General features: G+C 34.9%; 2 protein-coding genes across 5 annotated transcripts; one reads left to right on the top strand and one right to left on the bottom strand.

The window, feature by feature from the left end:
* The first annotated feature begins 5,297 nt into the window (after window positions 1-5,297).
* LOC133867917 (GDP-L-galactose phosphorylase 1-like) lies at window positions 5,298-12,594 on the top strand. 4 transcript variants are annotated; one of them, XM_062304702.1, is made up of 8 exons: window positions 5,298-5,430; window positions 6,107-6,553; window positions 9,003-9,124; window positions 9,206-9,265; window positions 9,367-9,597; window positions 10,020-10,199; window positions 11,159-11,410; window positions 12,229-12,594. In XM_062304702.1, the coding sequence occupies exons 2-8, from the start codon at window positions 6,457-6,459 to the stop codon at window positions 12,421-12,423; spliced, it is 1,137 nt and encodes a 378-aa protein (XP_062160686.1). In that variant the 5' UTR covers window positions 5,298-5,430; window positions 6,107-6,456; the 3' UTR covers window positions 12,424-12,594. The 4 variants fall into 4 exon arrangements, with proteins under 4 accessions (XP_062160686.1, XP_062160684.1, XP_062160683.1 ...); XM_062304700.1 differs by having other exon boundaries at window positions 12,226-12,594; XM_062304699.1 differs by having other exon boundaries at window positions 9,358-9,597.
* Window positions 12,595-13,394: 800 nt separating this feature from the next.
* Window positions 13,395-16,678, bottom strand: LOC133867916 (probable receptor-like protein kinase At1g30570). Its single transcript, XM_062304697.1, has one exon. It carries the CDS (start codon window positions 16,070-16,072, stop codon window positions 13,544-13,546), a length of 2,529 nt encoding a protein of 842 aa, XP_062160681.1. The 5' UTR covers window positions 16,073-16,678; the 3' UTR covers window positions 13,395-13,543.
* Window positions 16,679-16,921: the final 243 nt, after the last annotated feature.

Raw genomic sequence — 16,921 nt, 5'->3', positions numbered from 1 at the left:
ATTATTCAATGATATTGTTTTCTCTATTGTTTTGATTGTGTAGTCTAATAAAAATGATGAGTTTGAGAATGTTGATTGTTTGTCTATTTGCTTAGTAGGTATATTTGGTATATTCCATTCTTGGAGATTTCTTTCTATATTCATTATGTTTATCTCTTCATTATTCATTGTATTACTTTGGGTTGACATACAAGACCTAGAAGAAGTGCTCATAAAAAGAGAACTCATGGTTAACCATTAATGATTTGTGTTTACTTAATTAAAATAAACTTAGACAATCTTGTGGGGACACTGCCAGGACCACCCTAAAGCGTTCACTTTGCTTGAAACAAGTTGACCAACGGACATATGCTTACCAACACAGGGTTTATCTAAAGAGTTTTTTGATAAGGCTTGACAAATCAAAATGACAACTATGAATTTCTTTGTAAGAAGCTTATATATAGCTTTTGTGCGAAAATGTGCCTACTTCAGTTTAATGTGGGCATCCAGTGGGGTGGTTCAAGAACTAGCTTTCAATTTTAGTTGTGTGAAACGTGGTTGGCGTTAATAATTGGCCTCCAATAACCGCATAATTGCTGTTTGCGATTAACCGCTAATCAGCCTTGCGGTTGCAGTTATTTAAATATAATAATTGCCTAAAGCGGTTGCAGTTGCATACTTGCATGTGATTAAGAGAGAATAAGCGCAACCGTAACTACTTATGCACCCATAGATAAAAGTGTGGAGTATAGAAATTACTCATTAAAAAAATGTGTTTCTCACATGCTAAGTGACACATGTCACATTTTTAAATGCAGGGTTGTACGATAGTTTGTAGAAAATTTATGTCCTTACCATAATCCAAGTAAGTATAACACAAAAGAAAAACCACAATGGGGGCAACCAACTCGAGGATATTTCTAACATAAAATAATTAAATTTTACAATCAATCTTTACTTACGAAACATTTGTAGCTTAAACACAAACTTGTAACCTCAATAAACGATCATCTTGTCTTTTGCCATAACGACTCCAAAACTCTATCCTGCTTCTATAGAATTTCCTCTACGAACTCGCTCGCTCGCTACAACCTGAAACTCCGGTCACAATATACTAAACTAGTAAATGGTTGAAGGTTTTATGTGATTTGAAAGTAACATGGAGAGGTTTTGACATGTGAATTTGCTATCACACAAATAAAACCCAACTAGCCCAAGTTCAAGTGTTCCCTTTATATATATCTATGGACGCCATCAACCAAAGAATCCTCGTATAGTTTACATCAAAATAAGCAGTATGATATGAGAGAAACTGTATTCATACAGTACAATTAATAAAGCTAGGTCTTATTAATTATGTACAGAAGTAATTTTCTTAAGTATTAAGCCTTATCTTTTCCTGTACTTTTTCTTAGATGATCATATATAGTTGACGACAAATAGTTTGAGTCAACGTGGTGGAATAGTAAAAAATAAGGTTAACTTCACTTATTAGACAACTCCAACTAGGGATGTAAACGAAGCAAAGCTACCCATGAGCTCGCTCGGGCTCGGCTCGATAAGGCTCGGCTCGTGCGCGACTCAGTTATTAAATGAGCTACTCGTGGACATGAAAATATACTCGATTATTAAACGATACATACCCGTATAAAACTCGGTTCGCTCGTTTAAAGTTCGCGAACATACTCGTGAAAAGGCTCGGCTCGCTTATTAGCTCGACTCGTATATATTTATTAATAAATATATATCACTTATTAATTAACAATAATTAATTATTGTTATACAATATATAATTATTAGTTATATTTATAAGTATCTATATAATATATAATTTAATTATAAAAAATAATTAAATTGATTATATCTTATATGATCTAAGAGACTAAGACTCTAAGTCTAATAATTAAATATCTAATGATTTTTGAATTAACAATAAATTGTTAATTATATAATTTAATGAAAATCTTGATACTTAATCTATTATTCAAATAATCATATCTTATACAATGACAATGTAATTGGTATAATCACATATCAATTGATTAGCATTAAAATCAACGATGTGTTTCTTATAATCACAAATTAAGTATAATTATTAAAATTCATATCATTAGATTATATGATCATATGTATTATCACTAGAATTTATATGAAATGCATATGATCTAACATTTATATGATATTAAATTATTAGTGATATAGCACATTATATCTTTATTATATAATGTAACAATCATATAAACAATACTTATTTTGTATTATTATATGATTAAGTGTGATATAAGTTCTAACAGTTTACTATGATGTAACAACAATAAATGATGTGATCAAACAATTCATTTGATTCAATTTAAGCATGATCTGACCATTTATATGATATGAAATCTCATCTCATATGGCACAATGTATTATGTAATAATCATATAAAAAATACTTATTTTGTATCATTTTATAATTAAGTGTTATCTAAATTCTATCAATTTTAGTTGTATCATGTCATATAAATGTTATTATTAGCTACTAATAAAGTTAGGATAAGTAATTAAGTATGATTCATAATTTTCATATCATATCATAAATAATCTCATATTATATGATATGAATCATAATTCATAACTATATATAATTAAAAATTAAGATATAACAATAAATTATTATAACCACATAATGACATAGTCATATAACTACTTAAGTCATGACTCATAAGTATACAATTCACACCAAATAACTAATATAAATTATAATGATTAAGTATCTTGTTACTTTGATAATTTTGATATATACTTGACACTTCTAACTTAAGTATAAAATAATAATTAAGTATGATTAAATTATTATTATTATTATTATTATTATTATAGTTTAAATATAATAAATAATTTGTAAACTTTTACTCTTGAGCCTATGAATTAATGAATAATGATTAAATGTAATTTGTGTAAATATCAATTATGGATTTATGATTAACATTTACCAAATTATCTAATTAAGTATAAATGTATAATTATATCAATATGTAACTTATAAGTTAGAATTAATTATTTTTAAGTATAAATAATAATTTTTTAAATTTTTAAGGGAAAAGTACACATAACCTCTTTAAACTATCACATCATTGTCAATGTACCTCCCAAACTATCAATTATGTTAATGTCCCCATTAAACTACAAAAAAATGTCAATATTCCCCTAAAAAATAATTTTTGTTTGTTTATTTATTTTTTTTTAAAAAAAAATAATTTTTCAGTTTTTTTTTTGTTAAAAAAAAAAATTGTTATTTTTCGTTTTTTTTTTTAATTTAATAAAAAACTGGTTTTTATTTTATTTTGTTTTTTTTTTCTTTCTTTCAAAAACATGCTTTTATAATTTTCAGTTATTTTTTTATTTTTTATTTAAAAAAATCGTTATTTTTTGTTGTTTTAATTTTTTTCGTTTTTTAATTTATTTTTTTAAAAAAAATTAAATTTTTCCAAACCAATTTGTCTGAAACTTTCTGACAAAGCTATTTGAAAATCCCCCCACCCCCATTTTTCCCTCCTCTGCGCCCTATGTCCTTGTACGTGCACAGTGCACAATATTGCTTTGAGCCTTTTTTTTTTTTTTTTTTTTTTACCCTTTCCTCTATTATTTTTTTATTTTATTTTATTTTTTTGTTTTTGAAATTTTTTACCCCTTTGAAGTCTGAAAAAGCAAGACACAATATACACTAGTTGTCTAAGTTTGTAGAGTGGTATGATGACTCTTGACTTTTCAACAAACTTCTAACGCTACATGCCGTGTTTAGGAGAAAAAAAAAAATAATTGTTTACAAGTTTACAACAAGTCAACAACCACTAATACACTCATACTGTTATACGAAATGAAGGCTTGCTTCAATACTAAAACAGTGAGTTAGCTTAGCTGTTCTCCATATGGACCATCACATTCAGTTGCTTTATCCATGCCAGGTGTCCAGCTTCTACTCTCCACAATAGTCTTCTCACGCACGTCGCACACACTGTCCAAGGATTGAACACATTGTCCAAGGGTTGAACACTTCACGTCTTCACCTGTCCAGCAGCTTCCTTCTGTTCTTTCTTTCTTCCTCCTTACACCTAATGCCTTATCTTTTCTAAGTTATCTCCCTCGATCTCCTCTCCTCTCTGTCTCTCATATGCCCAACTTTCCCTTTTCTTCCACTCTTCGTCTCACAGGCACTCAAGGGTGAAAAATCAAGAGGGAGCTACTGAACGGAAAATGCAGATCAAGGCTAAGAGGCCGTGTTGCAGAGAAGAAGAAAATAAGAAGAAGATGGTGAAATAAGGAGAAGAGGTTGAGAGGCCGTTTTACACGCGAGACAGGCGAGCCGAGTGCCCGATAAGACACTCGACTCGTCAAAAAACCAAGCTCGAGCTCGAGCCTGGACATGATTTTACTCTTGGCGAGTCGAGCCAAGCTCCATATCTAATACCCTTCACGAGCTCGAGCCGAGCTCGAGCTCATAAATTTTCTCAACGAGCCGAGCTTGAACAACCACTACTCGCCCGAGCTCGGCTCGTATACATACCTAACTCCAACTCTAAATTTTGGGATAATGCATTATTGGTCCTTAGGGTTGACCTAAATTATAAATCACTTCCTGTACTACAAAAAGTTCATGAAAGGTCCATGTGGTAAACTATAATTACGAATCACTCTCTAAACCCATTTTTCGTCCACCAAATTAACAGATTCCGTTAGTTTGTCACGTCATACCAAATAAGAAATCTACACGTGTTCATTATAATAAAAAAATATAAATAAATAAAACTTAAAAATTATTTTATTCTTTTAAAAAAATAGAAAATAGCAAAAGGGTAGTTGCCGAATGTGGCCCGGCCACGTCTAGGGGTGGCTACGTGTTGATTTCCTATTAGGTCTGACGTGACAAACTAACGGAATCTTTTAACTTGGTGGACGAAAAACGAATTCAGGAAGTGATTCGTAATTATAGTTTACTATAGGTACGCTTTATGAATTTTTTGTACCACAAAATATGATTTGTAATTTATACCAACTTCAAATACCAATAATGCAACTACCCAATAAATTTTTGATCCTCTACAAACACGACATGCTAAATGTTACATATCACCATGTGTCACATTTAAAAATGACAATGATGTTTTTAAATTGGAGTCAGCGTCGATAGAAACGTGACATGCTAAGATACACATGTCACGTCACGTTTTTAACTGCTGGGTTGTCCGACTCTTCAAGTGACAAAAGATTAGGCTTGACCTTACACGTGTCAGGTTCTTATTTGTTTAAAAGGGACTGTAGATTTCAGAACCTCGATCACAATCCATATCTAACTTGGTTTGTTCCCTCTTTCTCAGCACTGTTTGTCTCAAAATCCATTTTCTCCGTAATTCACCGAAATTCAAGGGTCTTTTTGAGAATTTGATCATTTTCCTACAAAAATTTCCAGGTAAAATTCGTTAAATTGTTTGAAGATCGCATTGCCTTACTTGTTTTTGTATCGAATTGTTGATTGCATAGGGTTTTGAGCTTTGGGAATATTTTGAATTTTTCAAAAATTGTATGATCAGCCTCAAAATTGTAATTATTGCTTTAGAATGAATCTAATGGGACTTATCGTTGCGTGAAAATGCTTGGATAAAGAATTCTGTTTTATAATCAGAATTTCATTGTTAGTTCAAAGAAATTAAGCTTGAATTGGTTGCTGTGACAAAATTTTGGAAAATAAAAGGATTAGCAATTAATCAATTAATTTTTAAAATTTTTAATTTTAGCAATCTTTTTTTATTAAATCATTGGATTTTTTATTTTTTTTTTGAACAAATTATGTTCTTTTTGGTTGCTGATATAATTGAGCAAAAGATCATATAATATTGGATCCTATATTTGGCTCTCTACTATGTGTAATTTATATTCTTGATTCTGGATTTTTATATTCTAGGGTTCCAATTAGTGAACTCAATTTTTTGTTCGTTATTCCTACATTTACTAAGAAATAATGTATGTGTATGTTCAATTTCATTATTTGAGAAAATTTGAAGGATGAAACGTTGTGCTTTTCTGGGTAGTAGGAAGTCGAAAAAATTAGAGGCTAATGTGGTTTGTTGATTGTATTTTTTGGCCAGTTTTTCTTAAAGATTTTGTAAGAACGGAGGTAGAATTGCTGGTCCAGTAAGGGCTGGCTTCGTTTATTCAATCACGGCTCTAAGAAAAGAAGAAACTCCTATTAACACTAGAAGGGGAAAGGAATGGGTGCAGGCCTTCCCTAAGTTCTTGATTTCGTCCCCTTCATTTCATGGTGGTCGTGGTGCCCTACCTTCAGCTGGTGGGCATCCGGCAGATCTCACCTTCCTTGCTGGTGGCGGGTGCTAAAATTCGCACCAAACTCATCTTATCTTCCTTGCTCGGAGAGGGTGCTGAAAACAATTGAGAAGGTTTCTTTTAAGTTTTTTATAGGTTCGCAAGTGCATTATATATGAACATGGTTACAGTCAAGCAGGTTGAAGATAACACTTTGGTCTCAAAAGTTCCAGCCCATGAGCGATTGAAGTGTCCTCAGTTCTGTTTGCAAGGTCAGCAATGGTTATGACATTGTCCAATTTTATTCTAGTTATTCTAATCGTAAGCTGTAGAACTCTTTGATACTTAAACTTTTTTGTTTTTATGGCTATTTCTTCTAGTACGTTCATGCTCGCAGTTGTCAGAATTTTATGAGTAAGAAAGGCTGACAATATGTTTAACCTTGATTAAACTCTTATAAAGCTTGCTCTTATAAAATCAGAAAATGAAATTGTATGACATTGTTTTCTGGTGTTTGCTTATAGTCAGCAACTCATGTTTATGTGTCAATTAATTTCATGAAATATTTCTGTAAGAAAACCGCACACTGGAGAAACTAATTCCAATGCCAAATCAGGTATTTTGCATTCCATTTTTTTTTTCTTTTGTTTATAATACTGGAAAGGAATAACTTGTTTCGATTTGTTTCATAATCTTTGAACCATGTAACTTATTTCATACTTAAATTGAAAAAAGAAAAGAAAAGAGAGGAGCAGTTTGATTGATGTTTTGAATTTCAATGAATTAGAGTTGTGTAAGGTACTGGTGATGACTAAGAAGATAGTATGATGATCATAGTGACATTGCTGATGGTGATGGTTATGGTGAGGGATGAGTGATGTGGCAATGTTGCCACTGGTGTTGTCTCAATTCAGGATTGGCAATGGTGCTAATGCCGTTATGGAGGAGGATGTGGTGGCTGCAATGATGCAACATTGGTGTGGTGGTGGTTGCACACAGCATGTCAGAAGGAATTTTCAAAGTTCAGAAAGCATGTGAAAATTTAAGGGTCGGTTTGGTAAAGTTTTGAGAAGTAATGTGTTTTGGGTTTTGAAAAAGGTAAAAATTGAGTATTGATTTGGTGGGGGGCCACATTTGAAAAATGTGTTATATATGGGGTCCACAAACTAAGATTCATTTGGTAAAATTTTGATAAGTTTGTTTGAAAAATAAAAATTGAAAAGTGTTCCACAAAATAAAAGGAAAAAAAAAAATTATGCAGTTTACACTTCATGGTGGTGGCCGTCTGGCAGAACCCACTATGGTGTCTATGCTAGATGGTCCTTGAGGCCACCACAGGGCTGTTGAAAGTTCTTGGCAGCCACCACGAGGCCGCCAAAAGTTCCTGGTGGCCACTGCAGGGTCGCTGAAAGTTCATAGCGGCCACTGCGAGGCCATTGGAAGTTCATGGCGACCATCTCGAGGCCGAAGTTCATGGGGGCCACCGTAAGGCCGCTGGAACAGTGGCCACTAGACGTTCATGGGTGCTACCCCAAGACTGTTGGAAGTTCATAGTAATTATTTTTTTAGCACTGTTTTGTGTTTTATTTTTTGAGAGTTTTTTTTTTTTTTTTTGTGAAAAGTGTTTTGTGGTTTGTCCCTGACGGCTGTTTTGGTTCGACGCTTTGATCCCGGCTTTAAAAAGTGTTAGTGGTGGGGACCACATCTGAAAATCCATTTGGATAACTGATATTTGAGCAGAGTTTGAGCGTTTGAGAAGCGAAAACATTTTTTAAGAAGTTTTCCAAACAGACCCCAAATTTTTTGCTTTGATGAAATTCTAGAATTTTCGAAAATTTCGCAAGTTCTGTTTTTTTTTTTTTTTTGGTCCCAAAAACAGCTAACTGGAAAATTTTTTTTTTTTTTTGGTCCCAAAAACAGCTAACTGGAAAAACTAAACAGGGCCCAAGCTTCCTGCAAAATTTTGCTATTATTGAAATGATGTGACCCAAATTGCATTTATCATGATATCATGGGCATAGTTACTTTAGTTGTACTCATTTACATCCTGCTAAAGTATTCTCATCTCTTTTCTCATTTAAAATATATTCTTAATTTCAAGGGTTACCTTGGAGGAATTAGCTTTGTGGAAACTTATTTCAAGGGATTGTGTGAGCAGGTTTTAGTTTATGTATGTGCATTAAATGTATTTGTATTCTACTTTCTGGAATGGTGTTTTAGATGTTTGGTTATACCCATTTTGGGAAGTAGTAAAGTTGTGTTTATGTGCCCAAATTAGTTGGTTTTATTCACTATTGGTCCTCTCTACAGGAAGGTAGTTTATAAAACATAGGGTAAGGCTTCTTCATCATATCACTATTTAGTTTGCATCAAATCCCAGGTGTCTTCTTTGTTCTTATCTGTTTACTTTTAGAACATGATCAGGGAGAGCACATCCCCTGATTTCAAAACTAGTCTTATCCAATAGGAAAATTATATAAGAACGGTGGTAGGTAAACAATGATTAGCGATATACTTGAACTTGATGTGTATTGTCATTTATTGCAGATTTTGGTTATAGCAACACAATTTATTTCATGCTTATGATGGATAACTAGAATTGCATGAGCGCAATTTTTTAATTATTTTTCTAAGAAATGCATGGCAATTTTATTAATCTTGAGCGTAACAAGCAATATCTTTTGCATAAATTCATTTTGATTATTTTGTGAATTCCCTCAGGCATCAGAATTCCTCTTTATCACTTCAGTAGCCAATGTCTTCTGGACGATAGTCCTTTTGAAGGACTTCCATGCATTCCTGAAGAAGAACAAAGTATACTAGATTCCCTTCTTCTTGCTCAGGTACAGACCAAAGCAGATAAAAACCTTTCTACTTATTGCGTTCTAGCCATAATTTTTGTGCTCCTTATAATACTTTTCCAGTGGGAAGATCGATTGTGGAAAGGCGTTCTCAGATATGATGTGACAACCTCTGAAATTAAGGTAGGTTATGCTGCACCAATCTTTTTGTGACATAAGCTGGTTGTTGCTTTTTCATGGATCCAGATGCGATCGCCAAGCACTTAAATTTGTAGATTATGCAGGTAATTTGTGGCCAGAGAAAGTTTCTTGCTCAGTTGAATGAAGAATGGGATATCAATTATATGCCCAAACATGAGGAGAAGAAAATTTGCAGTCAAGGGGATCTCCCAGTGTTTAAATGGATGGAACATCATGAGGAGTTACTCTTTTGTGTTGCAGGTGGTGAAATATTAAAACCTGAGCTTATTCCTTCAGCTGCTGTGCCTGATGATGCCATCTTGATTATTATTAACGTAAGGTTTTAAGAGTTTTGGATATGTGTTTCCTACTTTATTTTCAATCATCTACACTCGTTTATCATGATACATGGTGCACATTTTGGTTGGTAAGTATGCAACCATGTGATTATAAGCTTTTAAATCAAAGATGTTTATGTTGTCCTCTGGGATCTTTTGCTTTAAGTCATTGAAGGAAAATGATTGTTAGAGGCTTTAATTATTTGAATGAGTTTGGTTTTGTTCCATGAGGTCCAGTGAATTGCCATTTAACCATGGCTTTGAACCTTTACGAAGAACCATTAAGATGTTTTGGGGATCTACAATGTAGATGTAGATTGCCGTTAGTGATGGAGAGTTTGTTTTACTGTGTCTTATTATTAATTCTAACACCATTCTCAAGGGTAAGGTGCAATTGATAATCAACTTCATTTTTCTAGGAAATCCCTGTAGAATATGGCCATGTCTTCCTGGTGCCTTGTGGCTCAGACAATTTTTACCAGGTCCTGGATGCAAGATCTTTGGAAATGGTAGCAAGGGTTGCTGTTGAAATAAACAATTGCTCCTTTCGCTTGTTCTATGACTGTCCTGCAGCTGGTACTTCTCATCTATATTTCCAGGTGCAAAATTGCTTACACTTGTTGCTTTTTCATTTCTATAAGCATGCATTGTTAGTTTTATGACCGATAATGTTATTTTTGTCTGATTTTGTGAAGTTTTTGTTGTACAAGGTTATTATGAGCCATAAATTTGATTCTTTTATTTCTTTTCTTGAGAATGCACGAGTATGTGTTAGTGACATGTGGTATCTATTTCTCCACAAGGTCTGGGATAAACCCAACATCTGATGAATGCCTGGCAACCTTGGCCATAGTAGATTTGACATTTGCTGAGTCATTGATTAAGTCTTTCTGTTTATAACTTTTACTTTGATTGATGTGATTTTTTAATTTATTGAATTTACAACATTACTGAGAATGCATGCATCCATACACATCCTTCAGGTGAAAAGGTTGGGTGTTTGATATTGGTTTTGTGGTCTTAACATGATGATGTCAGCTCTTTTAAACTTGCTATGATATGTTTGATGTTGCATGTCAAATTAGAAAGTAAACCAATTTGTTTTCCTACCGGCTGCTGAGAATTTACTTATCAGAAAAGGAAAAAAAATGGTAATTTGTACTTCTCATACAAGTCTTATTGTTATATACTATCAACATAGGTGATACATGTGTCACATTATAGGTTAATGTGACACATGTATAGCCTATGTTGTTAATATGTAACTACTGTTCTACAGGAATCTCAGACTGCTTTATTTTCTAATTTTGTATGCACCATTTAACTTGATGAGGGCGTGAGCTGAAGCGATATTTTAGCTACTAATAGTAAAGTCGTGACAACATCGAGCATTGGCTTATCAACTGCACATACTGTATAAACCTTTTAGTTGTTCAGAAAGTATCGAAGTTCGGTGTTCTAGCAGTCTACTTTTTTCTTAATGTATCTCTTGTACCAAAGGTTTCATTCTGCTTGATTTATGCTTTAAAATATATTTGTCTTTCCTTTGATGATGCAGGCTTGCTACTTTCCAAGCCCTTTACCTGTGGAGCTCACACCTGTTGATACTTTTTTGCGTGAGGGGAGGAGGGGAATGTGCATCTCTGCTGTCACAGATTACCCCATTAAGACCCTCTTATTTGAGAGTAACCAGAAAGTTAAGATAATGGCGGAGGTTGTTGTTGAGATATGTTCTTGTTTACAGGAAAAGAGCATTCCATATAATCTGCTGGTCTCTGATTGTGGTAAAAAGATCTTTTTGTTTCTTCAGGTAAAATGGCCTCTAGTCTTGTTTTAAGGATAAAATTTTTCTTACTTCGTTTCACACTGCTCACTAGGAGAGATCTGTAAGCACTAGTGCTGGAGGAAACTTAAAGTTCCCTGATTTTTGGTCACTGAAAAATAAAGAGATTGAAATGCACTATACTACTATGCCTTGATCTGAAAAAGGCAGACAAGTTTACATTTTTTTTTCAAGCCTCACATTTCCATTATTTCTTCCTTTTTTCAAGCCTCTCACAGTCCCATGTGGGAAGTCTATAACAAACAGGAGATACAAGCATACAAACATAATACAAACTACTGTGTAGCATTTCAAAATTTTGGTTGAGCTTTCTATATGAAGTACAAATCTGAGTCCACCATCATACTTCATTCTTGATTAAGGTCCGTAATCCGTATTGCTATCCTGTCCCATTTTGCATATCATGGTGATCCACTTTGCAGCCATGTTTCAATGATTTCATACTAGTATGTTCTATTAATGTTGGAACATTCAATACTTAAGCACTTTAAGAAGCATAGTAGACTGGTCGTTTAATTGCTCTTATGAAGGCTATCATGATGAACTTTTAATGTTTTTCTTGAGTTTTCTTTTTGTTCAAATTGGGAAACAGAAAAGAGACATTTTGGTTTCGAATTTCACTTGTACTGGTCATTGGTCAGAGTTTTTAGCTCAAATAGCTCAAAGAACTTTCTCACTAACATCAGCACGGGAAGCCGATGTCGCGCTGAAGGATCTTATTTTCTGTGTCATTGGCTATGGATTGACTGTATGTATGCTGATTAGTGATTGATTCTATGCAGCAGCGAAAATTGGCAAACTCGAGGACCCTATCAGCTTGGGAGTGTGGGGGTTATTTCTTGTTTAAATCAACGTCTGAATTTGATCAAGCTACTGAGGAGGCAATGCTTAAAAAGCTAAGTGCTGTCTCTCTTGATGATGAAGGTTTCCAAGTAGTTAAGCAACTCTGTTGCAGTATTGCAGATAAGTTTTCCGGTTGAATTTGGGACCTTTGATGAACGTATTGCAGATTTGTCTGAAACGTATGTTTTTTTTTTCTTTTTTTTTTCCGTTTAAGAGTACAATCTGAACCCATTTTCTGCATTCTGTAATAGTTTTTACCTAACAATAACAGCCAAAATGGAGAATAATTATCTTCTTCTTCTTTTTTTCTTCTGATCCCTCCCTAGGAACTGGTTGATGATATCGAGGCGTTTAACTGCGTTTTTAAAAATTATGTTTTCAAATTGTGCATTTTGAAATCGTTATTTTTAAATTGCAAACTCAAACAAACGCTTACTTTTACCAAGCACCTTTTAACTCTTATTGATATAAGATGCTTAACATCTGCCATGCAAAATGCAGTCATAACTCGAGCGTTTTAACCCAGCGAAGTTCCCAAATGTGGAAGCTGTGAAGTACGACCTAAAAAATAAAGATTTTTTCCAAATTGGGTTGGAAGAATTTTTTCCACTCTAATTTATAAAAATGTAACGTATTCTTTTGCATATGAAAAACACATGCTTTTTGTTAATTGCAATGACAAAGTTGGTAGAAATTTTATTAAAAATGTATTTGCTCTTTTAATTTTGCCATTGAAATTAAAAATAGCATATGAGAACGAGGACATTTTTATAGACTAAGTTAAAGGAAGTTCCTCCGTAGTTTGGAGGAAAACTTTGTCCCTTCCTAAATGAAGAACTAACGTAATCTTAGCTAAGCAATCAAACCCACCAACTTACCCATGCAGTTTGAACAGGTTTTTTTTTTTTTTTTTCTTTCAAACTGGACTTGAGAAAATTCTTTCAATTCAATTTATTAAATTGATATTTGTTCAGAGCATGCAAGCAAACTTTCTCTATCCAAGAATTAAGGAGGATATCAGTAAGCCTTTTTTTTTTTTTTTGGTAAAGAATTAGAGAGCCTTTCAGAAGAAAAGACACCAAAAATACGACATATTACAACGAATATGTTTGAAGCACTATAATGATAATATGAATAATACGAGAAGAAAACTTCAAGATTACATAGAATTTAATGGAACAAATACGAAAGAATTTATAAAGCAATATAATTGAATACAATATGCAGTACCTCACTAGTAGTGTATGCTGTGAGAGCTCATTGACTTCCGCTGATGATATCTAATTGAAGAATTCCTCTAGTTTCCAGATTCTTTCTTTCTGCTGCTTCTCCCTCTTCTAAACCCTCCAAAGCCTGTGGAAAGGAATTGGAATTTTCTTCATTGTTAGTGCGCATCCAAGCTTGATGGAGTTGCAAGACATACTCCAAGTGCCACAAAACTTCCCCCATCGTCGGCCGGCTCCTCCCCTCGTCGGCAAGACATTTTTCCGCTATCTCCCCGAACTTGTTCATGGAATCTGCAGAATAGTTTCCTTTGAGATGTGGGTCAATGATGGTTTCTAGTGATCTCTGCCGTTGCCACCCCATTGCCCACTCTGCAAGATTGATCTCATCTCTAGGCAAGCTTGGATTTATAACAGGCCGAGCACAGATAACTTCAAACAGCACTACTCCAAAAGAATAAACGTCGGATTTCTCAGTCAACTGCTGTCGTCTGAAGTACTCAGGATCAAGATATCCGAAGCTTCCTTTTACTGCAGTACTGACATGGGTGTATTCCAAAGGACCGGTTTTCGACAGCCCGAAATCGGACATTTTTGCTACAAAATTTTCATCCAACAATATGTTGGTCGTCTTAACATCCCTGTGGATTATTCCCCGCTCTGCTCCTGTGTGAAGGTAATGAAGTCCTCTTGCAGCACCAATGCATGCTTCTAATCGCTGCTTCCATGTCAGTGGTGGGAGACCACTTCCAAAAAGATGACTTCTAAGAGTCCCATTTGCCATGTACTCATAAACCAAAATCATCTCATTTTGTTCTTCGCAGAACCCAATCATGGAAACCAAATGCCTGTGCCTGAGCTTTGAAAGCATCTCAATCTCGGTTTCGAATTCGGTTAGACCTTGCTCGGATTGCGGGTTGGCCCGCTTGATTGCTACAGGGGTGCCATTTTCAATGGATCCTTTGTAAACCTTACCAAAGCCTCCCACACCTATCACTAAATTTTCATCAAAATTTTTTGTAGCTGCACGTATATCTGCTAATGTGAACCACTTGCCGACCCTCATGGATGCCATAGACCCATATGGATTTTGGCTTCCAGCTCCTCCCTTGGCATTGGCAGTGGTGTTTAAAGTAGTCCCATGAAGGAATAATGGCCGCCATCCAGGAGTGTTGCTTTTGGTATCAGTCAATTTCTTTCTCTGGCCTCTGCAGTAACAAAAGATGAAGCTAATTAAAACTGCAAGTATGACAACAGAAGCTCCACCTGCTCCTATTCCCACCCAAAGAATTTTAGTTTTTGCGTTGCCTGCTGAATTCTGAGTTGAATCATATGTCTCAACATAGGCAAGATTCTTATTTCGGCTCAGCTTGTAAATCTCCAGCCCATTCAGGAGAGCATCGGTTCCTGCAGCACCAGCTGCTGTGTCAGGTCCTAGTTGAATCCAAAGTGTATTAGTTTTGGATGACACAACATCAATGTAATCCTGATGGTATGCTCTATTCATCCCTCCTGCTTGCGCAAAAACATCAAAATTATCTGCTGCAGTCCTGTTGCTTATGTAGATTCTGAAAATCCGCTGGTTTGCCACATCATAAAGCAGCTCACAGAAATGTAATCGAATCAAATAATCGAAATCAGGATCGACTTCAAATTTCCACGACATGTTGAACCTTTTCTCCAAGACTTCAGTGTTGGACATTGTTCTTGCGGTTTCATAAACAAGAAGAGGAGCCACTGAGGAATCATTCATGGAAGCATAGGTAATGTTCGATCTGTTTCTGATCTCTGAACCAGCATCTGCAGTGATCATGTAGCTCGAATCCATTTCCCATGTTCTCCAAAGATCTGAATCTTGATGGGATTTAATCTCAGGTCCACCAACATTCAATCTATACATAGTTTCAATGCCCCGGCCACTCAAATTCAGACTAGCCCCATTTCCACTCACTTTACTAATTGGATCTGTAAAAAGCTTGTTCACAACCGGGACGATCTCGACGGCATTTACGAACCCGAATGATCCTTTTTTTGGAAAGAACTCTATCACAAGCACATCCACATTGATGGGAAGAATGTACTCTTTAATCAGAAAGAATGAACTTGAATTGCTTCCTGAACTCTGCAAGCGCGAATTCTTGTGTGATATCTCGCCAGGAACATTGTATTCTGTTACCAATTTCAGACCATTTGCTACAACATCAAACGAAGACTCGTTTGCATTGTAATTCTCAAAGGAGAAGGGACAGAAATGGAGCCTAACAAAATAGTTCCCCTGAATTCCTTCAAATGTGTAATTCAAACCATCAGTGAAAAACCGAGCAGTCTTGTACAGAGGTTCAAAAATTGAACTGCTGCTTAACGCAGTCGTGGATGCGCCAATGCCGGGAGAACTAAGGGTGAGATTGTTATCAGCGACCAAGTCACCGACCCATCTCCGACCATCCACATTAATACTGGAATTCGTACCACAATTTATCAGAAAAGATTTGGATTGAGCCTCCCCAGTTGCAACAAACACAGAGATTATCACCAGAGACAGTAGACCCAACACATTCTCCATAACCGTTCTACCTCAAGAATTCTTTATATTTGTTTTCAAAGATAGAAGGAAAAAAATTTCCTGGAATAACGACAATCACCCAATGTTCAAGAACACACAATCTACATAACAAGCACAAACACCCAGCTCTTAAATCAACCAACTACTCCATCTCCATGAATTTTAAGCTTCATAAGAAAATTCAGCAGAAACATCTAGTTACCTTCATCAAACCCATCTCTGGCCATTTGCATTTCCTTGTTTAGTTAGCATCATGGGAGCTAGAACAAAGAAAGATTCAGATAACCCACGTCCAACTCCTTCTTGAATCAAACCATCTCCAACCAACACATTAAACAGCTAGCTAACAACCAGATCTGAGCCAAGAAGTACAAGACTTTGGTGGCAAAAATGAAGAACACAAAAGATGGTACATGGAAATATAATTGATTGATTCAAAGGTAACAAATTTCACTCACCAGTGAGACTCAAAACCCAAAAAAAAAACAAAACATACTTGCAAAGGAAGATGCTTGTGAAATGGGGTTAATCTCAGAATAAGAAATAAGAAGAAAGGAGAGCATGAACGTGGGCTACAAGGGCTGTCGTTGCATACAGATTGGAAAAGTCCATCCCATCTTTGCTTTTGTCCTGTATGCCTCTATCTTTTTCAAAGGAGCCAACAACCTGACACAACTAAGCTTGTACTTTTCTTATAATTATATGTCACTTCTGTAACAGTAGTTATTTTTCATGCAAATTTATTTTGCTGCTTTTTTTTTTTTTTTAATAAATCAGTGAAAATAACGATTAAAACAGTAACCCAATAGTTGGAGGGCAGGTTTGGCAATTCGGGTTGTCGCGTGGAGT

Source organism: Alnus glutinosa, chromosome 5, assembly GCF_958979055.1.
Source record: "Alnus glutinosa chromosome 5, dhAlnGlut1.1, whole genome shotgun sequence".
In the NCBI taxonomy this organism is placed as follows: Eukaryota; Viridiplantae; Streptophyta; class Magnoliopsida; order Fagales; family Betulaceae; genus Alnus; species Alnus glutinosa.
The sequence above is the reverse complement of the archived record's forward strand: the minus strand, read 5'-3'. Positions and strand labels throughout refer to the sequence as shown.